Here is a 23,352-nt window from a genome sequence, read left to right on the forward strand (position 1 = left end):
AGCTTTCCCTGACAGTAGTATTTATTATAGTTAACATGTATCAAAGAAGCCCTTTTGGATCCACCAGAAAAGGTCAAACCCAAGGGGTCAACTGAAGGACACCTTTAGCCACAAACAAGTCAGTGTTCAAAATGTACCACAGTTTTTGGCTTTGTGGTGCCCAAACTAGCAGAAAGGATGCAAGTTGAATCCTGGATTAAAAAAGAACAGATTCCTAGTTGCAGAAAGTGTGGTTTTATTCTTTTTAAAAAAACCTATACATTCATTTGTAATAAAATATGTGTCACCTGTTTGCCAACTGGGCTTTATGAACCAGAGCCATTTGCATGCAGTTATGTCTCTCAGCATGGACACAAAAAAATAGGAAGCAAACTGGCAATTACAAGCTGAGCATTAGAGCAAATAAAAATTGGGGTTTATACAGTTCTGCTGACAGTCTTCTGTCTTCATCAGAGGAGCAAGAGTTCTGCAGTGGATAGCCTGCATCCTCCTCCTGTACGGATTGCAGTGTCCTAGGCTTCCTGGTATATACAAATGAGGAACAAAATGTACAGCAAAGCAGCCCCAGGTGTAGTGTGGATTACTCTGCAGGTCTCCCATGCACTCTGAACCGATAAAGGCAGGTGTACTCTGGATGGCCCCAGTTGGAGAAAATCCTCAGTTCCACTATCTGGAATGAATCTTCACTTTTCTCCTGGAGAAGGGAAAAAGCAAACACACCAACCAGAGTTAGGGTTCTAGTATAAACAGCTGCACCTGAAGCTTTCTTAGTTTCATAGGATGTTAAGGGGTTGGAATGGAGCTTAGAGATCATCCAGCCCCAACCCCTGCCCTGGGCAGGGACACCTCCCACCAGAGCAGGTTGCTCAAGGCTTTAGCCAACCTGGCTGTGAACACTGCCAGGGTTGGGGCAGCCACAGCCTCCCTGGGCAACCTGGGCCAGCAACTCCTCCTACAAATATCACTGATAATCAAGTCCTGCCTTGGGAACTCTGCCTCTTTGACCAGAGCCTTCCTTGCCTTACAACTGGTTATCTGAAGCACTGAAGTATGAAACAGACTCTTCAGATGTTTAGCCACTTCACACCATTTGTGCCCAGCTGGCACAAACATCTGATCCATTTAGGCCATAGGTTTTGAGGCAGAAGTACTTTCTACCTCAGCTTCTACAGTGCCCAACAGAGCATGAGACCTTTTCCCTTCACTGCTCATTGCACACAACCACAGAAAATACAAGTATCTTTCTCCTGCCACTTTGAATCTGATCATCCAGACTTACCATCACTGGAAACATCTGCAGTGGTTCTCCTTCCTGATCATAGACATACTCCCCTAGAAGCTTGCCTTCTTCTTGATACTCATCCTCCAGACCCTGCAACAACAGGATAAAGGTTTTTACTTCCCTCAACTTTGCAATCAAACCAAAACCAGAGGCACATCTACGTAACAGTATCAACAGACAGAGCTCACAGGTCTATCAAGCCAAGAGCAGAATGTTTCCCATGTAATCTAAAGTTCAAGCAAAGCTCTGTATTCCTCTTTCCTGCACTGCAAATCGTTGTGCTGTTTGTATGTCATGGTTAACCCCCACAGCAAACCCCTTATTACAGTGTACAATATAATCTGCTCAGGACAAACAAGAATGAGACAACATCAAGGTTATAAAGAAGACAAGATTCAGATGTTTGCACATGACTATTTAAGCATTCAAAAGAGCTAGACAAGAAGTTCTCAGGCATCAGAACTATCCTCTGATGTAGCTGTGGTCTCTCTGCCACAACTGTGGTGCTGGTTAGAGTAATTCAAATGAAGATTTAAGGTGATGAGAGAACACAGGGGTGGGGATAGAGGGAAAATATGAAACAATTATAGAATCACAGAATTGTTCAGGCTGGGCTGGAAGATAAAGATCATCTAGTTCCAACCCTCCTGCCATGGACAAGGACACACAGTCAGGCTGGCAGGGACCACAATGGGTCATCTGGTCCAATGCAGAGTGTTTGAAGGAACTGTATCAAATTAAAACTCATTATCTCCCTCCCAAAATGTTTACTACTGTATAAAACAAGAGTAAAGAAACAACTCCCTCCAAAATTAGTTATAACTTCTGTTACTCCTAATCTCAAAGCTCATAAAAAAACCCAAAACACAGTCAGGCTGGCAGGGACCACAATGGGTCATCTGGTCCAATGCAGAGTGTTTGAAGGAACTGTATCAAATTAAAACTCATTATCTCCCTCCCAAAATGTTTACTACTGTATAAAACAAGAGTAAAGAAACAACTCCCTCCAAAATTAGTTATAACTTCTGTTACTCCTAATCTCAAAGCTCATAAAAAAACCCAAACACCAATTTTAAGAGCCACGACTGAAGGAGTTTATCATCTTCTTAGCTGTCCTCCCTCAAGTCATTCTTTTCTGAGGTATGTAACACAAACATTCTTTCTGCACACAAACATCAACTGTATTCAGAGACTGACTTACATAGACTGAAAAATTCCTAGGAGCACTGGTGATATTTCCTGTGGGTGAAAGTGTTTTTGGTATGTGTTCCACTGTAAAGGCAGTTGGATAGATCTTCATGGAAAGTCTAACTACAAGATAGCCCTGGGATCCTTTGAAGGCCCAGCAGTTTCCTGGGTACATGTCCGGCTAGATGGGAGAAAGGTGGAGAGAACAAGATGGGACACAACAACAGAAACAACCCACAAGTGTTTTGTAATAATTTACTTTTTGTAAGAAAAAGTTGTAATGAATTATTAGGGACAGGCTTGGATAGAAAGTGCCAGAACTCATCTCCTTGGTAGAACTCTTCAGGAGGACACCACATCCACCTCAGCTACCAGAGTGTTTTGAAGACCCACTTGGAGATGACATTCCAACAGGAACCCTCCCAGTACTCTGCACAAGTCCAATGCACCAGCCAAGCCTCCTAGAGAGGTCTAAAGTTTGCTAGAGTAGGACTTGAGCTGTGTGCAGGGACTACCAGAAGAATCCCACTCTTGAGAACAAGATATATATTCCAGACAGATACACTCAGCATCTCAAAACCAATCCAAACCACCCAACACAAAATGTTGCTGAATTTGTTTATTCAGCCTTTAATTACCTGAATCACCACTCTGGGAGACTGAGAGAAGTACCACAGAGGAATTCCAAAGAGGCTAATTAATGCTGTCTTGGTCTCATAGGTTTCAGAGCAGCGAGTGCTCAGAATGCTGCCACCTCAAAAAAGATAGAGCAGGTTAGCAGAAGTAATTACTCATTTCTTCCAGAAGACTTTATAATCTGGCATTATAAAGCTTAATGAATGCCAGATTAAAGACAGTGTCAAGATCTACTCATTTTCTGGGGTTACAAAGTTTCTATCAAGTACAGTGTTATTCTAAGAACATGTTAAAGGTTTTTCACTTCTCTCTTAGCCAGTTGTAGACATGGTGAGAACTGTTCTATCCCTGTCTGTGCACACCTAGGCTGATACATAGCCCTGCAAACAGCACAGATTGCTGTCATCTGATGATCAGGCAAACACCCAAGGAAGCTCTACTAAGCTCTAGTCTTCATTGTAAGATTTCTAGTAAATTCTACTAAAAACATGCAGAGTAAAAATGGTGTTTCCACCACTACTTACCTCCAGACTCCAAGGCAAAATCCACCATACCAGTCTTGTCTTGAGAGTAGAGTTTCAGTGCATTGTTTACAATAATCTGTGCTTGCTGCAGGTGTATACAGAGAACAGAGAAACATTTTAGTAAGACTAAGTGATAAAATAATGGATAAATACATATGTGAAATTGCATCTTTCTGAGGTGCTGCACTACAGCACAACTCTTTGAAAGCCACTTTGAATGCATGGTTGTCTGTCTTAAAATACAAAGTCATACTGCATCTTGACTGCTGTTTTCTTTCAAAGCTGCATTCTTTCTCCCACCTTCCCAAGCCCCTGAGCTGCTTTGCTTTGGTTTACTTGTTTCTTGGTAACTCTTCATGCCAGATAACACATTGTGAAAAACCACAAACGTTCACAACGGGCAACAAGCAATGCTGTAAAGGAGACACCTGATAAAGCATTTCCTGTACTTTTCCTCATTTTAATTCATGTTCCTGGCAACTCTTAAGATCTTAACACTTATGCTGACAGCCATACTCCACAAAATACCTGAGAAACTCTTTACAGTCTTAGTTGAAGCACCAAGAGCTTAAAGTCACTCACCGCCTCTGTGATGCCGGAGATCCCTGCGTTACTCACGGCACTGGTGACCACTTCAGATGTTACTTTTTGGTTGGTAACAGACATATGCAGAGTAATGTTCTTGAGGATCTGCAACTCCAGATCCTGCAGCAAAGTCTGCAGATCACTTTTGCTCACAAAATTGGATGTAAGCCACTGGAGAAGTGATTCAGGAAGGTCTTCTTGATGGTCACCAAAAAGCATTAGCTTGACAGATTCCCTGACCTGAGCATCTACCTGGAGGAGACATTAATAATTGTAATAGAAATTGTTAGGCTTTATAAACTGTGAAGTAATACTATATACATACACATAATGTACCTATTGCCTGTTACATATTTGAGGGTTATCACAACGTGGTATTTAAGTCAAAGCTGGTAATTCCATACCAACACTCACTGCTGTATTGCCTAAGGTATGTTCTAATCAGACTTTATGAGAAGTTCCAAAAGAACCTGAGCCTGATGTTTTTTAACAGCTCCCAGATAGCAAACCCAACTTGCTTTTACAGTTTTTTAAGTTTAACCTTTTTAAGTTTCTTTTCCACATTTCCATGGGTTAGTAAAATGTACTAGGAAGAACAAGGTACTGCACAGAGAACTGCTATTGCATCATAACTGCAATGCAAACCTCCTGCCATTGTGGCAAACAAGCCATAAACTCGGGTCCAGGAAAATGTAACTAATGGAAAAATCCACAGTACTCCTACATGAAACACCTTTAGTGTGATAATAAAACACCATTAAGATTAATCCTACCTCCACATTACTCACTGTAGTACACTTCAAGTAAGTTAGTGAACAAAAATCAAGCAGTACCAAGTTTGACAGGGACAGTTAAAGAAGGTGCAGAACTTACTTTATCATGAATGACATCGATTTTCTCACAACTCGTCTTCACACTTGCCCCAGACAACAGCTCTGACTTCATCTGAGCCAACTCCAGCTCCAGACTTTTAATTTTGGACATAAGTTGACTGTGTTGAGCATCATCTCTGACAAAAAAAAACCCCAGGAGTCAGTAATTAGCAAAGAGTAGTTTGAATCATCCATCACATTCCAAAGGTGTGAGGATGTATTTCTGTAATACAAAGCGCTTTCCTGGCTCAGCTATGCACCAGGAAACACATTGGGAACTTGCAGTTCTTGGCAGATGTTATTTAAGACATATTTGGAATTAATCTATTCAAAGCAAAGACTTGGAAGTTGTGGACAAATCCAGCAGTGATGACTTCACCAGGCTGACAAGTCAATAGCTCAGACATATAGATTTGGGGAACTTCAAGGTTTCTGGCAAACCAGTCAAACTTCATTTGTATGAGTTTCCCACTGGTTGGAGGAACTTTCCACTTTACCCAAACCAGAGTAACTTCAGAGGGAGGTGCTGAGTTAAAGCAGCAGGTCCCATATAACCACCACAGATCAGTGTTCAGTGCATGCCATGGAAAAGTATCAGGCTTCATTCTAAAGCCATTTTACATTGAGTTCTAATTTAAATGACAATTCAGCAAATCATCCTCTAAATGGGGAACCTACTTAGTGAAGTGCTGGAGTTTGGTACTATGCAGTACAGCTGACAAGCCAAAAACAAAGGCTAGAAGTGATACAAGTCAAGGATTTAAATATAAAGCAACTGCTTTATGACTTCACTAAGTGATTTGAGGGAAAAATCTAACGGATTTGTAAGAAATCACTCATTCTCCTCCACTATATAAACAACTTTCTCCAGTAGCAATGTTGCTGTGGAGTTCCCCAAACCCTGGACTTGTGCTGATGTTCAGCATCACAGCTGAAATCTGCTGTAAGACAGTAGTGCTCCTGCTGCCAATGCAACTCTCAGGGTCAGTCAAGTGACACAAGGCAAAGGATTGTTGTAGTGAAAAGAACAGGACATACATCACTGTCAGCATCTGGGCTGATAAAGCAAAATAGACTTGAAAACTGCTTATACCTCACTGTTTTTGTTTTGGCTAGGTCAAGCTCCTTCTGGATGTCCTAAAAAAACACAAAAAATGGTTTTAACATACACAAAGAAACACAAGTGACAGAAAGAGGGTAAAGAATGGTAAATGAACAGAATTTAGCACCACCTGTACAGGACACTGTGCTCACATTTGTGTTTGTGCCTCTGTTATAATAAGGTTTTATTGCAAATAGAACCTGACTCAGGGGTCAAGTGAATAATCTTTAATCTTTGGACTGGAGAAGAGAAGGTTGTGTGGACACCTCAGAGCAACCCTCCAGGAGCTGAAGGGGCTCCAGGGAAGCTGCAGAGGGACTCTGTGTTAGGAGCTGCAGGGACAGGACAAGGAGTAATGGGGAGAAATTGAAAGAGGGAAATTTAGACTGGGTATCAGGAATAAGTTTTCCCTGTGAGGGTGATGAGACACTGTCCCAGGTTGCCCAGGGAGGCTGTGGCTGCCCCAACCCTGGCAGTGTTCCCAGCCAGGTTGGCTAAAGCCTTGAGCAGTGGGGGGTGTCCCTGCCCAGGGCAGGGGGTTGGGGCTGGATGATCTCTAAGCTCCATTCCAGCCCCTTCACATACTGTGATGATATGAAACCTCCTCCAAGTAAAAACACAAGTTCTGAGACTTAGGGAACTCTAATAGCCAGAGTAAAGGAATCTGGGCATTTGGGAATAGCAAAAAAAGCACTTAGCCTGTTTTATATGCAGGTTACAATTAGAACAACTCAGCACAGCTAATTTGCAATACCTTGGATTCAGCAGAGAGCTTTCCAAGCAGGTCTTCCAGTGTCAGGATACGCTGCTCATGCTCTTGATGCAAAGCCAGGAAGTCAGGCTTAAAAAACAGGGACAAAAAAGGGAGTGTTACTTTCTTTTGGTGTACAAATACCAAAACTGGTATTTTCTGCAAAGCATAGTTTTCATTTCATTCTGTGAATCTTTAAGTGATTTATCCTGCAGGTAGTGAGAAATTATAGGATCTGTAGAGTGAGAAGTGATAAAATCTGTAATAAATACAAGTCTGATCCAGCAGTAAGGGTCAGACACAGATGGAAGTTTATCACAACATCCCTGGCTGTCACTAGTCCTTCCTATAGTCTTCTTTATCTGTATGGAAACAGGATAAATCCAGCTGCTTTTCAGCAGTGTGAGAACCTCCTTTAGGACACCTGTCTGGCATTAATCCTTGGTCAGCAGTAACAAAGGAGGTACAAATGCCAGTGACTACTCCCTGGCATTTACTCCCTATCAGTTCACTCTGTAGCAGATAAAGAATCCCCCAGTCAAACCTCTAACAACCTGCATTGGGGAACCAGAACACTTCCATCAATAACTTACCCTTTCCTCCAATTTCATGTCTTTAATATATTGACTCGTCACAGTTTTTATTAACTTCACTGTTTCACTGTTGTCACTCATCTGGGCAACCTGATCTTGAAGGTTATGGAGCAGAAGCATCACTTTGTTGTATTCCTCATTCCGGTGGTGACATCTGTCAGACACGAAGGCCATTTGCTTTTCCAGCTCAGTTACACGACCAAAATCAAAGATGTTTATGGTATCCTAAGGTATAAAGAGTATTTTCTTTTAATATAAAAATCAAGACACCTATTTACATTACCCTCAGGGATTAAGAAGTTGTTGTGAAACATTGAAGACACGTGGATAAGATATGGGTGTTAAGAAGGTATGAGATCTTAAAAGATATGGAAGTTCTTCCCTAGATCATTCTCCCTTACCTTTGGAGGTTGCACAGAATGGAAAGACTCATCCTGTCGTTCAGGAACATGAACAGCATCATCAATCCTCTGTATTCTGTCAACTCTTGTCCAATTCAATGGAGGTAATAATGAAACAAAGCCATCAAACCCCCAGAACCATATACCTAGAGAAACAAAAAGCAATCAGGGTTCAAGAGAATTCCCCTCTCAGACTGTTTATTGTCTTCCTCCTTAAGGACACAAACCACCTTCAGTTTGCCAGGTACGACACAATGGACACTACTCCAGTCTAAATAAAAATCCCCATGAGTCAGCTTTAAAGTTGTTAAGTCAAGCACTCAAGAACATCAGGTAACATCCATCAGCACCACACTCACAGCTGTAAGGCAACTTGTGCTCATACATTATCCTTAATCTCCTCCTACTACTGCTTCCCTGGCACCTAGATCCCCTCCCTGACTAAGGCAGGCCATGCTTACTGCAGGCAGATGGAAATGCTGCTTTTTATCTCCATGGAAAACATGTTGCCTTATACCCCACTTACTGTGCACCACATTGCATAGGAGCTAATAAAAGTTAGCGCAAACTTCCATGGAAATAAAACAGCATTTCACAAGATTACACTGATTTTTGCAATATCTTGGTGAGAAGTAGCAGCATTTTCCACACAGGGTGAATTCTTCCTTCCTTATTTGCCCTCAGACAGAGGACTCTGAATTCCCACTGTAAGTTTCTGAGAAGCTTCATCACAAATTAGCTACAATGTTTTTAGGATGCACAAAGACATGGAAATGCTTTTCAGAATTGGCCAAGCACTTTGGGTGAATATTTTAAACCAAATTTATTTCAAAGCTGACATCTGGCCTGGAACACTGTCCACTAACCAGTCTAAATCAGCACTGTCTTAAGCATCTAAAGCATGGTCTGGAGCAAAGGGAAGACTTAGGATGAGCTGGTGAAAGAACTTAACCACGTTTTTATGGAGACTGACAACAATCAAAGCAATCAGTACACAGCTTACTCTTTATGACCTCGTTACTACTCCTATGAAGGGAGGCAAAGAAAGGACTTCAGTGCATTTCCTTACTCAGCCACTCTCTAAAGAGGTCTATGGAATTAAACCAAGGATATTCCTTTCACAGCAAGGGCAAAGCTCACTGACTTGTCAGTACTCTGGAAGCATCGATTACTGCCCTGTTCAGAAACAAACTTGCTCTTTTTTGCTTCTGCATCTTCTCCATAAGCCAACTAAACATGCTGGTTTGGAACTGCTGTAGTACATGCAGAGATCTGTATTGTAACTGAATGTTTCACATACCTAATAGAAACAGGAGTGGGATAAGAAACAGTAACGCCCTGTAGTTCTTTGGAAGGCATCTAGGGAAAGAAAGCAAAGTTGAAACAATACATTCACCATATTCTATTTTTTGTACTATAACTGGACAAATAACTTGCACACAAACCTATTTTTTTTCAAAGGATACACACCTTCTTAAAAGAAACACCTTGAGCATAGACATCAGAGTAACAAGTTGATACCACCCAGCTCTAAGCAACCTGAACATGCCAGAAGCTGCCCTCCCTAGAAGACAAAAAGTGGTAGAATACATTCACCATATTCTATTTTTTGTACTATAACTGGACAAATAACTTGCACACAAACCTATTTTTTTTCAAAGGATACACACCTTCTTAAAAGAAACACCTTGAGCATAGACATCAGAGTAACAAGTTGATACCACCCAGCTCTAAGCAACCTGAACATGCCAGAAGCTGCCCTCCCTAGAAGACAAAAAGTGGTAGTGTGAAATGTAATTACTGCAGCACATGTTCAAAGAAACCAAGCACAGGGACATGCAGCTGTGGGCAGCAATGCTCAGCAGAGCAGAGAAATGCAGGAGTATAGGCAATGCATGCAGTTATTGGCATCTAGATATCACAAGTAAGACTGTAATATCAGCTACTCAACAAACCCAACAGCCATGCAAGAGATGAAGGGCTCATTTGTTATGACAATGCTGTCTCACTGGAAATTCAGTACTAATGTTTGAACCCAAGTTATCACACACTGGACACGTCAACACGTTTCAGGAAACGCACAGGTTAGCAGCATCAGTTTTTGGTAAGAGGAATACCAATACAGCAAGTGACTCCCAAACCAAACACCCCCCATTATTCCTGACACCCCACTGTGTTATTCACAGATCATTCCCTCAGGAAACAGTCTCGTTAGTCTCCCATTCTGCCTGTGAACAGAAACATAGCCTCTCACGAAGCACATTTTGGTCAATAAAGTAGCACATGCCTTTCAAGATACCAAAGCCACAGCATTAGCACAGCTGAATTAGTGTAAGCCACACACTGCAGGTTCCTAGTGTGTCAGAAGGAACAGGCAATGCACACACACAGATTAGAGTAGTAACCTGGAGAAAGAATGGTCAGCCAAAGTAGGGACAACACCTTCTGAGACACAAGCCAGCACGTTGCTCCCACTGTTCTCAAGACGTGAAGTACAAAGTAACCTAAATTACAACAAATTAACTCCATGTGGTAACAGACACAAAGGAGCTGAAAGTTCTTTTCAGCATATGCAGTAAAACAGAGTCAATCCCCTGCCCATTAGATGTTCTGCAGAAATTTAAGCCGTACCTTTGAGTGATCTCAAACTTCTTCACTATTTAAAAGCAAAGCCACTAGTATATATGAAGCTAAGTAAAAGCAAGACAATTAGAAAGAGAATTCTCATGGACAAACACAATGATCAACAGCATCTGTGCAGTTAGAACATAACTGATCCAAAATCAAAATTAACAGTTTGTACCATGTTTCTCTAACAATGCCATGCTGAGTGCAGGAGAGAGTAGCAGGAGAGCAGTACCATAACCACAAGCTTTAAGCACGTTGTTACTTTCAAAGCATCTTATTTCTTCCAAGTGAATCACTGAGTTTGTTACCTGGGTTACTATGCAGAAGGAACAATTAAAAACATTAAATCCCAGTCAAAGAATTAAATAATGATGTCTTGGAAAATATGATCTCCTCTGCTAAAAGTTAGCAGCAGTAAATTTTCATTAAGCTCAATGTTCCCAAGGATCCTCAGCGTGAGTTTTGTGTCTCAAAGAGAGCAAAACCATCAACCCCAAATAGAAAAAAACCCACCCAATGTACTCTAACAAAATGCTGTAACTTAAACCCCACTGAGGCCAACAGTTACCACCTCCAAGGCTAGGACTGGTCATTCTACAGAGCAAACTAGGCAGTATGAGTTTAGGAAATAATCCTACAGTTTTAGAATAGCAGATATGTCTGGGTTGATTTTAGGGATTATTGATATACCAACCCAATGTTTTGCAAAGCATTTAGGTGACTGAAGGGTCTCAAACCATTTCCCTTTGCACTCAACTGACCCTTGATGCCTCTGCCACTCGAGCTAGGGAAAGCTCAGCCCACAGGGAAGATTCCATCCCTATATCCATTCCTGTAAAAATTGACTATCACTGGAATAAAAATGAAATGCTAAACCAATACCTCATACCTTGCTTTCATGTAAAGGCTTTTCAACCTCAAGCATACAGATCTCCCCCAAGTGCAATCAGTTAACAATCTGACTTGTTCTAACACACAAGGTGTGTCTATATGCTGTCCCTACACCTTTCACTAACAGCCAAGCAGCCTGCCAAGCTTGTACAAAAGCCAGAATCAGAGCAAGAAGTCAAACAGGAAAGGTGTTAATTAAGTTAGTTTTCTAGCCACTTTACACTTTTAACCCACTGTGATGAAGGTAGGGAAAAAAAACCCCAAGCACAAACCATCTATGATTAACATTGTGAGATTGTGATGCAAAATAAAAGCAAACAAAAAAAGGTCCAAGTCAACCTGCAGAAGAAAAGGTGTGCCAAATGGTCCTTGCTACACTTTTAGCCCATGAGGATTGCATGTGGTCTGTGGTGTACATTTCAAGATGTTTCTTCCCCTTACAGTCATCACCTGTTGGTCGTGGTAACAGTTGATTAATGGGACAATGCCAGGATAAAGCCAAGATCGTTACAAGACAACTTGTTCAAGTTTATTTCACAGCAGCAGTTATCAAACCAAAAACCACTAAGCAAATTCAGCATAATGGAATTCACTTGGGGAAATACTAGAGTACCCCAGGCCAGCACCTTTCACCCCTGCACCTCAGCTGCAAACCAAACATTTACTCTGTGGCCTCCACAGTATCAAGGGGTGTCTGATACAACTATTAGAGCAGCAACCCAAGGTTAAGAGACATCATCAATCACTGTACTTACATATGGATTCCTCACTGACCCCGAGATGACTATCTTCTCTGTAGAACTCCTTTACATTCATGCTTCCACAGTAGTCTGAGTGAGCTGCAACACATTCAAAAGGCACACATGGAACCCAGTTCTCAAGTACAAGGAATCTAATTCTCAAGTTCAAAGCCTTTCATATATACAGATTTTAGCCGAACTGGTTCACTATTGGTCAGGTTACTCACAAGAAACCTGAAAAGTGATCAAGGAAGAAGCTTGCTCTGAGCAATCTTACTGTTTCATATTTAATTATCAGGAGGGCTCTAAGTTAAAACATCATTCTGCTTCTTTTCAGATAGCAAAGTTTATTCAAAAATGCCCTAAGGAACAACTCATCAAATCCTGAGTTCCTGTCCCCAGCATTCTATCAAATGGGCCAAACTGTCACATCTTTGTGTTGGTTGTTAAAAGAAGGAGAAGAAAGCATTAGCAGGTTGTAAGGCAGAAAGAATGAGGAGAGCAAAGTTTCATTCACACACACAAATCAGTTACCTTCTGACCAAGGCAATCTAACTTCACTCTCATGTGCATTATCCAAGAGAAAGAACCAAAGAAAGGAGTGTTTCCAGGGAAAACAAGATGTGCTTTAGAGCAGTGCAGAGTGCTGATGGCAGTTTTAGTTTTGCAAGACAGATCTAACGAAGCCTTAAGTGCACAGCAGGTTTAAGAGTAACAAGATAGACCTAAAGACATAGGAGAGTTAGGATTTGACACTATCACATCAGTTTTTAAAGCCCAACATCAGTTTCTCAATTTAAAAATTACCTTCTACAAATTTCTAGTAAAAATCAACATGTGAATCCTAACCCTAACCTAGTAGGTGACTCCTAATACCTTCAAAAACAGAGGGGAAAGCATGGAAAGTGCAGCACAATTGAGGTAATAAAAAAAGGAGATAAATAATAATAAAAAGAGAGAAGACAGGAGCCAGCCAAAAGACTAGAGAAAAAGAACACAGTGCCAAAGGTGAAGTCATTAAGAAAGAAAGCCCAACAAACACACTGTGGCTTTGTGTGGAGGCCAAGGAAGACAACTGAAAAGGTACCTTTATGTTCATAACCCAACTTCAGCAAAACCATTTGAAAGAGTTGCACTAATAGTGATGCAAAAGATGCTGCAGTATGTTTGACCGATCGTAGGATCTTACTCATGTAGAAATAGGCTCCTCCTGGTGAAAAACACAGTGTGAATGCAAATTATTCAGCTGCAGAAAGGTGTAGTTCTGTTCTCTGCTCACCACCAGCTTGTGTAGAGTGAGGATAAAGCACAGAAAGCCTTTGTTTGGCCAAGAGTAGGACACTTAAGTGTGCTTGGAAAAGTGTGGATGCATTAGATATTACAGCAAAGCTTTTGGGAGAACTACACATCCACGGGATAATGACTTCAGGGCAGAATTTATGGCTTCAGCAAGAACACCTCTGCTTGGTGAGAATCAAGAACTCCAAATAACAATGAATTCATTGCTCAGGGAACTGGGGATTCCTCAATGACATCAGCTGCTGATACTGGTTTTGTGAGTCGCAGCTCCAAAAAGACAAACTCCATTCTTATTTTGGATTTCAAAGGGTGAGGACTTACCACCACCTCTGCAGTGGTCTGCCCCAAGGGCTGGAGACACATCCCTCTCCAGAGTCACAGGAACAAAGCCACAGTCCACCACTGCTGCTTTCCTAGACTGCTACATGCTACAAACCTGCCAAGACTATGTCCCTTTTCCCACCCACACACTTCCCAAGTTTAACTCAAACCTTTAGGTTACAGTTCAAAGGAACGTATAAGGATGAATAAAAGAAATAAAAAATCTCTTACGTGAACACAAACCCAGAGGCACAGAGTTTTCATGCAGTGTCAGAAGCAGTAGTTGACAGTGCCAACTCACAAGAACTCCAACCTGTGCTACAGGTTAACTCAACAGAAAGTTGCCTCACATCATAGAGCCCAAACAAACTGATTTCTTGCTACTGAAAACATTTCATTCAATAACGATAAATATACAGAATCCCCAAACTGGTGCCTTTTTAATTAAAGCCACTTATGAACCAAATTCTTCATGGTAACTGAGGACTACCAACAACCAAGGAACTCAAGATGCTGTGCAAGAGGCAAACAGTCCAGACACTGAGGACAACCATCCACTGAATGGAGATTGTCTTGGAAAGGCAGAAACTTACTTGCTCAGAAACATTTATTTTCAAGCTCTCAGAACTGAGTCATTAGGAAGACTATTTGGAATTAATTTTGTCCATTTGCAGTTCAATTTTTCATATAGTTGAGGTTTAGCTTCTAGAAACACTCTAGAAAGCTGCAAGATACATGAGGTTTCAACTGATACAGGAAAAGGTATTTCATATTAAGTGGTCTACAGAATTCAGTTATTGGTAAATTTAGCTGGGTAGGAAAAGTGCTTAAATAATACTTCATAGAAAATGAACCAACTGAAAGGACATGGAATAGTTGGAGCAAGTCCAGAGGAGGCCACAAGGCTGATAAAGACTGGAGCACCTCCCTGATGAAGACAGGCTGAGAGAGTTGGGGCTCTTCAGCCTGGAGAAGAGAAGGTTGTGTGGAGACCTCAGAGCAACCTGCCAGGAGCTGAAGGGGCTCCAGGGAAGCTGCAGAGGGACTCTGTGTTAGGAACTGCAGTGACAGGACAAGGGGCAATGGGTACAAATTTAAAGAGGGGAAATTTAAGTTAGACATTCAGCAGAAGTTTACCCTGGGAGGGTGGTGAGACACTGTCCCAGGTTGCCCTGGCAGTGTTCACAGCCAGGTTGGCTAAAGCCTTGAACAGCCTGCTCTGGTGGGAGGTGTCCCTGCCCAGGGGATGATCTCCAGGCTCCATTCCAGCCCCTTAACACAATCTGATACTGTGAACTGCATACCATTGTCTATCCCAATAATACACAAGAGACAGTGACTTACTAGCTGCACGTTTCTGGCTCCTGTCCCTAGTGTAAATCCTGGAGGATGGCACGGGAGAGGCTGAGTATGCTGTGAGGACCTCCTTCCTCTCAGACAGCATGCTGCAGTCACTGCAGGTGTAGCCGTTCATGGTGGTCTGTGTCTCAGCTGTTGCTATGTCACCATTTCCCTGCAGCAGTGTAGTGTCACTACCTGCCAAACAGAGAGCACAACACCCAACAGAGCCACATCAGTACTGCTGGGACCTGCTGCTGCTGCAGGAGTGGATGTGGAAGGGAAAGCAAAGAGGAGTTACCTTTAGGGTCACATTCTTCATCGAGACCTTCAAAGGAAAAGATAAAACAATTTGGTTCAGAACAGAAGAAAGTGCCATGATCATCTACAACATCTGACAAACTCCAAGTCCCACTAGTTTTAAGACTTCAAAGAAAGTCAGTTTATGACTAGCACTGAATACATCCTGCAGTTCACCATGAAGACATGCATCCATGTCAATGCAGCAGGGTAAGAGCTGTGAGAGCATCCTGCCGTGGAAGCAGCAGACAAAATAATATGAATGACAACTACACCTTTACTTAGCTCCCACGTGACCTTAAAGCAGCTAATTCCAAGCTTAGGGTGTTTCTGTTGCTTGGTAACTACTTTGATACTGCTGTATTTAAGATTCTGTTTTAAGAGGCAGGTAAATCTGAAGTGTAGAATAGCTTCACCAAGCCTGAAACAATTCCTGTCAGGACTCTGGAGAGGTCACAACAGACTGACTAGGATGGAGTAAGTTTGAATTTAGAGTTATAATAAATTGCTGATCTCCTGCACAACACTTTATGCAGATAATACTTTATGTAGACAGCTCCTGTATTATTCTCTTTGTTGAAGAAAGGAGGTTCCAGGACACTATACTTTTATATCCTTGCAAACCCAAACCAGCCACACAGAGAAACCCTTCTGGGGCATCCTCAAGTGCCACTGATTTGAAACTTTCAGCTGAAAGTATGTGAAGTTCAAAACAACATTTCTGCCTACAAGCAAAGAAGAAAATGCTTTTCCTTTGGCTTTTCAAAGACAAGTTACATGTTTGCCATTCTTTAAATACAGTACTCCACGTGCCTTTGGAGGAAAAACAGGAGACAGGAAGAAAGGGAGAGGAGATAATCTATATAACCTGTGGTGTGGCATCACAAAACTGTGTATGTTTGCAGGTGTGTTAACTTGACTGCAACGTGTCTGGATGCTGTCTATGCCAGATAATCAAGTTTACACACTGGACCATGAATTATCAGTGGGCATCTCAGCAAGACACCCACAGCAGAAGTAGAAGTACATGTTTTTCAGGGACAAGATGGAGAACAGGTAGGAAAAAGATCATACATTTACACACATCAAAACAGAAGCAGTTTCCACAGTTTGATACAAGCAATAGCAATCGTTGCTTACCCCAGAAATGATCAACTTGTGTCTGCTCTCGAATCAGAGACTCATCCAGTACAGTGGATACCATCGATGCATCACTGGCATGGCTATTGAAACTGCTTTGGCTAAACATAGATGAGCTGGAGAGACTTTTCCTTGGTGTGTGTCTTACACTGCCAGACTGTTTGTTTATACTTTTGCGCTGCTTTACCATCCTAGGAGACAAACCAAAGACAAGTGAGACACAGCACTAAAGACAAACTTCTTAGTCTCTCACTTTATTAAACGAATAAATAGCCAAGTCATTTCAACACTGATGTGACTGAACAGAACACATCAGGTTTGAAAGGAAACCCCCACCTGTAAGCACCTATATTTTTACAATGGCTTCACTGCAAACCACACACTGAACGTGAATTTCAGTGTGGCAGTAAATGCTGAGAACAAAGAATAAAACAGTAGGTAACCTGTTTGCACTATTGTGTTCAAACAGTAAGTCTCAAGACTCCAACCCACAAATTAACGTGTGATGATTAAAATAATAACAAGCAATGGGAATAAATTGCAAGAGGGAAATTAGACTGGATATTAGGAAGGGTTTTCCCCATGAGGGTGGTGAGACACTGTCCCAGGTTGCCCAGGGAGGCTGTGGCTGCCCCAACCCTGGCAGTGTTCACAGCCAGGTTGGCTAAAGCCTTGAGCAACCTGCTCTGGTGGGAGGTGTCCCTGCCCAGGGCAGGGGGTTGGGGCTGGATGATCTCTAAGCTCCATTCCAACCCTTTCACATACTATGATGCTATGAAAAATGCTTACTTAGAAGATTGATCTCTGAAGGACATGTTTCCAGCATAAGAGCTGTCATGAAGGGAATCACCTTGTCCATCATCTGCTTTACCATATCCTGCAGCAGCTAACCGTAAACTACGCCGTGACATCCTTGGGGAGTCAAACACTGGATCTATTTTGTTCTCAGTCTCAAAATCCAAAGCAGATGAAGAATAACTTGAACTGCAGTAAAATAAGAAGAGCAAAGTTACTAGGGGAATTTTCAACCTGATAACAAACATGCCCTTTAAGCAAGTTTCCACTGGAAGCAGTTTATTCAGGGTTATGGTGCAATTCCCACAAGACAGGCCCATGTACCCAAGTAATCCAGACATGTGTAGGTATTCAAGGTTCTCCCAAGCAATTCACATCACGATTTTAACAACTGAAAGCAAAACACAGTTAGGAACAAACAACCACCATGGAAACCACGTTTGAAGTACAGCCAGAGCAGCATTCCTTCTTTTGGAACCAATCTGAGAGTCGAAGCCGTTCATGACTCAGTTGCTTCACCACACCTAGCAGCAAATGAAAAATCATGACACACTAAGTCGCAAGGTAAAGAATAATTTTTAGCCAATTTTTGTCTATTTTTTTTGTTTGCCAATTCCTTGTTTTGAGAACCAAAGATTACTCTGAATTTCCATCTCCTAACAAGTAGGAACTTCCTCCCTTTTAGGGTACTTAAAGACTTCCTTACTTTAGCTACTTCAGTTTAACTGCCATTCCTTTCTCTTTTAAAGCGATTTAAAAAGATTTTAGTTTAATGCAAATCATTAAAAATATTTAACTCTGAACAAACAAAACCATGTTTAGTGTCTTTAATCTGTGTGTTTACACACAGACAACCTTGACAGCATCACCCCAGGAACTCCACACTTCAGCACTTGATTCTCCCAGAACATCCATGAAAACTTATGCTGAAGACAAAGCAGCAGCACAAGGCAAACACAAACAGATTAAACCAAGGAGTCTGTAAGAAATGCATTTACTAAAGCAGCAGTTTAGCCTAAAGCAGAATGCTCATACTTGCAACCAGAGGAAACATTCAGTTATGTAAGTGAGCAGAGACTGTTGGCACAGGGCACTGAGCAGCAGGGGGAGCCACTCAGCCCTGTGACCCACAGCATCCAAACACTAAGTGCCCTGGTCCAGCTTTCATGAGCAGTCTGTCCCCTCTGGGGCCACAGAGATAGAACAGCAGTTACTTCAGGGTTCCTGAGGTTTTCATTTGGTTTTTCAAAAGAAGAGCTGAGCAAGGTATTGTAATGACACCAGCTCCTTCTCCCCCAAACCCAAACAAAAGCACACAAGCAAATTAGATCTGAATGAGTAGATTCTACTGTACAGTCTGTGCTTGAAATGGAAGCTTTCCCTTTACGAAATACACATAAACAGGTACTATAAAATGTGTTTGTGTCAAAACAATTTAATGGCAATAGTTTCCTTACACAATCAAAGATCCCAGAACACCACAAAGTAATAATATGGTAATTATTGGATTACTTTGGCATACAAGTCAGTTAACATCACAAGGCCTTGAAGCTATACTTGCAGTAGTGATGTAATTCTGACAAGGTGATGCTTTTCAACTGAGTTTCATGATTGCTCCACAATGCAAAGTAAAGCACGTAAGGTGGAACTGTGTCAGAGCACACAAACTGCATTTCCTTCAGAAAAAAACCCTAACCCAGACAAGGCTCTGCAGGAACACAGCTCCAGCAGCAGCAGTGACCACTCAGCCCACAGGACCAGGGCAGAATCTGTCCAGAGTAACTTCCTCCACAGCCCAGAGCTACCCAGATTTGATGGCACTGTGTGCTTGGCCCTGCTCACCCTGCCACGTGCAGTGCAGCTCTGTGCACAGCTCAGGACAAACCCAGCACACATTACTACATACATTAGGCTGGTTAATCCTTGCTTACATTTAGCTGGAAGGGAGAGAAGAAATAAGACACGGTTTCCTATGTAAAAAGAAGATTTTGCACCTAACCAAATGTAGCCTAAAGGATCTAATTTTTACAGCTTTCAGAAATACCAAGTTTAGGTAACTTGCACTGTGACAGTGAGAACACAGGTTATACATGGCTCCTCCTGTTCTCAAAGGATCACAGTCACAACAGTTTGCTATTGAGTGCCTCCCTAAACACTTGTTTCAGAACTCAGTTTTGCTATTTACACTTGCCACTACACATTTGCTTTTCCTCAGCTTCACCCAATGTTTCTTACAGATACTCAATTCACAAGAACACAAAGTACACAGGACGAGCTGACAGCTGTGACCAGCCTCGATTTGTTTCTGTTTATGAACACTTGCTGTTACCAAGTATCTCAATGAGCATTTATGTCAGTGTGGGTTGAACACATAGCTTGGAGTTGAGCCCCACCATCTAAAAAAAAAAAAAGTGCATCATGGAATCTTTTCCTCTTTAAACAAAGACAGCTTCTCTCTCACTTGGGAAGGATGATTCTCTTCACATTATCTGTTCTCTGTTGGCAGGAGAGTACCCAGAAGTCTCCTAACTTGCCATCTACTTTCTAAAGTGCAAAGTGGACTTTCTTCTTTTGCAGAAAAGATGACAATAAATATAAAAACCACCGTCTTTCGATTCCATGGACAGAAATTAACCTGCACATTGATGGTATTCCTATCCAATATGGACAGCCAAAGGAGGGATGCAATTAATCTACACTCCCAGACAACCTACACAAACAGTCCTGACTTTGGCTCCTTCCCCCAGCCCACAGCTCCCATGGCTGCTGGCAGAGCTGCTGACTGAACCTAATCCTACATTTCCAGCTTCTTAGATGGAAATTATTATTACATTAATAGCACCTTCACATGAGCCTCTACAAAGTAAGAATGTTCTAGACTTCAGTGGGTTAATTTTCAAGCTATAAATATGGAAGTGGAACGAGAACAAGGTCTGCCAATTTTAGCACAGCTCCAGCTTTGTCTGTAGACCTTAAGTGTCATTTATTTATAAGTATTCCTTGGAATGAAATGGGCAGTGATGATGTTGATTATTCAAGATGATAGATGAATACAAGAGAGAGAATCCAGCTAAACAGACATCATCTAACATGGACACAGGCATCTAACCAGCTCACAAATACCTTTCTGACCAGGGCATTACGTACACCAAGTGACCAAGGACACTGCTCTGAGTTGTTAGTTATTGCTTTGATCAGTCCCACAACATACATAAAACCCCCAAAGGATTTTATTCAACTATTTGGCAGAAAGTTCCCTCCTGATTGAATGCTCTGACACAGGGAAAGAAAAAAAAAGTTCAAACCAAATTCTTATTGATTTATTCCATATTTGTGGAGAAGTGTTAAAGGCATCAAATTGACAACACAACTCAGAAGATGATGGTGACTAAAAGGGAAGACAATCCTTAAGAGGAGGTTGTAAATTATATGTTGACAAGTGGGTGAGATTCACAGGTTTGACTTGCATTTGGAGGAGGATAAAGATTATTTAGGTAGATCAGTTTAATGTTTTTCTGGTTTGGGCTGGAGGAGTAAAAGCACAAAGCAGAAGCACTATAGTTATGAACACACAGCAAACCCAGTGAGTATTAATATAAATTCTATTAATAAGTCACAGCCAACTCTATTAATAGCTCTGTGGTATCAAACCTCACTGCACTGATTTCTGCAGTGCTACATCACCAGCCAATTTCTTTCAAGAAATTCACAGTACAGATTGAACTGTCAAAGGCAGAACAAACCGGATCACAATATAAGCAAAATAAACAGAGGTGAGGGGAGAGAAGGAATAAACTTTGAGAGGAAAATATAGCTGATTAGCTACTCTAACACTCCCTTTCCTCAGAGTCTTCAGATATCGCTTGACTCAAGGCAGGAAGAGCTACAATACACATCCTCCTGCACAGATTCTGCAGCAGACACACCACAAGAGTCTGCTCAAAAGACTGCAGTTTGCTCTCCTGACACCCTGAAAGCAGTTGCTGTACCACCCAGTTTTGCCCCATTTTTTTAATATTTGGGGCTCCACAGAATTTTTGCAAGAGGAAATTTTAAGGAAACTGCTTGCCAATCCTTCCTTTCCACACTAGGAAGAACTGCAATGAATTTGTTTCAGCCTAGTTTAACCATACTTGCCTTCATTAACTCTGTTATTCAACTTCAGACTGTCCAGCTCTAGACATTTCTGAATACCTATGCCCAATACAGTTTGACACAGCTGGAAAGTTTCCAGACATGAAACCCTCCCCCTTCATAACCTCTCAGTTATGCAAAACAACAGCCTTAATTTCTGTAGAAGACAAACACTCCAGTTGTCTTCTACACAAATCCCATCAAAGCCATAAGGAACTATCCTCCAGATGTACAATAGGGTTTATGTCTCTGCATTTTCCTTTCTTCTTGCCCGTACTGGATGTAAGTTGTTGTTGGATCTGAGTTTTGGACAAGAATACCACAGGAGCAAAGATTAACCTGCCAGGAGTTAAAATATTATAGCCAATCTTTAAGGTACATTTGCAACACTTGAGTAGCTAAAAACACTCAGGAACGTAATAGTGACACTGCTGACTGGTACAAGACATTTAAATCATCTTTCATTGCCTACATGCTCTACTTGAAATGAGGAAATCCACTTGTATCTGATCAACATTTTACCAATGGTTTTCAGAAAATCCAGGAAGAATTGCAAGTCAATTGATGCAACATGAAACACATCACATTTTGCAACACCACTGAAAAGCCACAATCCCCAATAAAAACTGACAATGCTACAGTTTTAGAGGACACAAAACAAGAGTATTAGGTCAGTGATCTCTTTATTCTACAGTTCTGCCAACTTCTGTTTTATTGGCAAGTAGCCAAGTGTTATCTGACCTATACACTGTGTTTTAACACACAATATAGAATGAATTATAGACACAGAATAGAAAGGCAATCTTATACTGAGTCCCAATTACTCCACTTTAAATTAGCTAAACCAGTCATTCAGGCTCACTGATAAATACTTGCTTCAAAGTGCATCTACTAACTCATCAACATGAAAAGCTTGAGAGATTAAAACAGCAACAACCTGTTCTGTTAATACTACAACAACTCAAATGAGCATCACAACATTTATATTGAATACATAACACAAAACCCAGCAAACACACACCAGAGTTAGTTTTTAGAAGTGATTTCAGAAAATCCAGTAATGGTTAGTTTAATACAAAGGCACAAGAAAAAGCAAATTCATTAGAACACAGATTTTACATGCACACAACAAAGCAGTTTTGCTAAAAGAGAAGGAATCAATACGTTACTTCCAGCCAAGTTCCATAGTAGCAGCAATGAGTGTGTGTCCGTCACTGGTTTAAAGTGAAAATAGTCTCAAGTCACAGGAAAAAAGCACACACAGAAGTTACAGGACAGAAAACATCTAAGAATTTTAGTGACATATTTACAGAAATCAAACGGCAGTTGTAACTAGGTGGGTACTAGGTATCCATGGCAACTAATCAACACTGAGTCATTGTCTTAGTCATTGTCCTGTTAGCTCAATGCATTTTCTTTCCTCCGTTGAGGACAGCAGTTGCTTTCACACCACACAGATAAAGCTGCTTCAAAGAACTCAGCTACTTACCAGGAAAGCTAAACTCTCCGGAATTAACAACATTCAGAGAACATGCAGTTTCTCTACAAGAAGAAAAGAGTTCTCACCTGAGTGCGTATGTATAGCCAGTGTTCTCTGGCAGACATTGGGGAGGAGTGTACGTGTGTAGACGTGAAAAGTCCATGTTGACTGTTTCAAATCATACTGTAAAAGGTGAAAATAAAGCAATGCAATGACTTAAAATGACGTAAAGCCAATGGAAGAGCCCTTGCACTGTTCAGCCTGTGTCATTAGGTATTGAAATCAAACTGCTGTTAGCAGAAACATGGAGCTCTCAGCATTGGAGCAGCATTGCTCCCTTATCATCTCAGCA

The 23,352-nt window shown here is 41.4% G+C and overlaps 1 protein-coding gene across 1 annotated transcript; it reads right to left on the reverse strand.

Annotated features, from left to right (window-relative positions):
• Positions 1–218: 218 nt before the first annotated feature.
• On the reverse strand, positions 219–23,187 carry SUN1 (Sad1 and UNC84 domain containing 1). The gene is made up of 22 exons (XM_009069907.1): positions 23,087–23,187; positions 17,381–17,575; positions 16,592–16,782; positions 15,453–15,479; positions 15,158–15,349; positions 13,281–13,403; positions 12,209–12,292; positions 11,793–11,903; positions 10,340–10,438; positions 9,605–9,698; positions 9,235–9,293; positions 7,935–8,080; positions 7,534–7,758; positions 6,944–7,030; positions 6,181–6,224; positions 5,089–5,224; positions 4,213–4,467; positions 3,631–3,715; positions 3,109–3,224; positions 2,484–2,651; positions 1,280–1,372; positions 219–694 (listed from the first exon to the last, which is right to left on the reverse strand). Exons 1-22 carry the CDS (start codon positions 23,161–23,163, stop codon positions 581–583), a joined length of 2,721 nt encoding a protein of 906 aa, XP_009068155.1. The 5' UTR covers positions 23,164–23,187; the 3' UTR covers positions 219–580.
• Positions 23,188–23,352: the final 165 nt, after the last annotated feature.

Source organism: Acanthisitta chloris, unplaced genomic scaffold (assembly GCF_000695815.1).
Source record: "Acanthisitta chloris isolate BGI_N310 unplaced genomic scaffold, ASM69581v1 scaffold40242, whole genome shotgun sequence".
In the NCBI taxonomy this organism is placed as follows: domain Eukaryota; kingdom Metazoa; phylum Chordata; class Aves; order Passeriformes; family Acanthisittidae; genus Acanthisitta; species Acanthisitta chloris.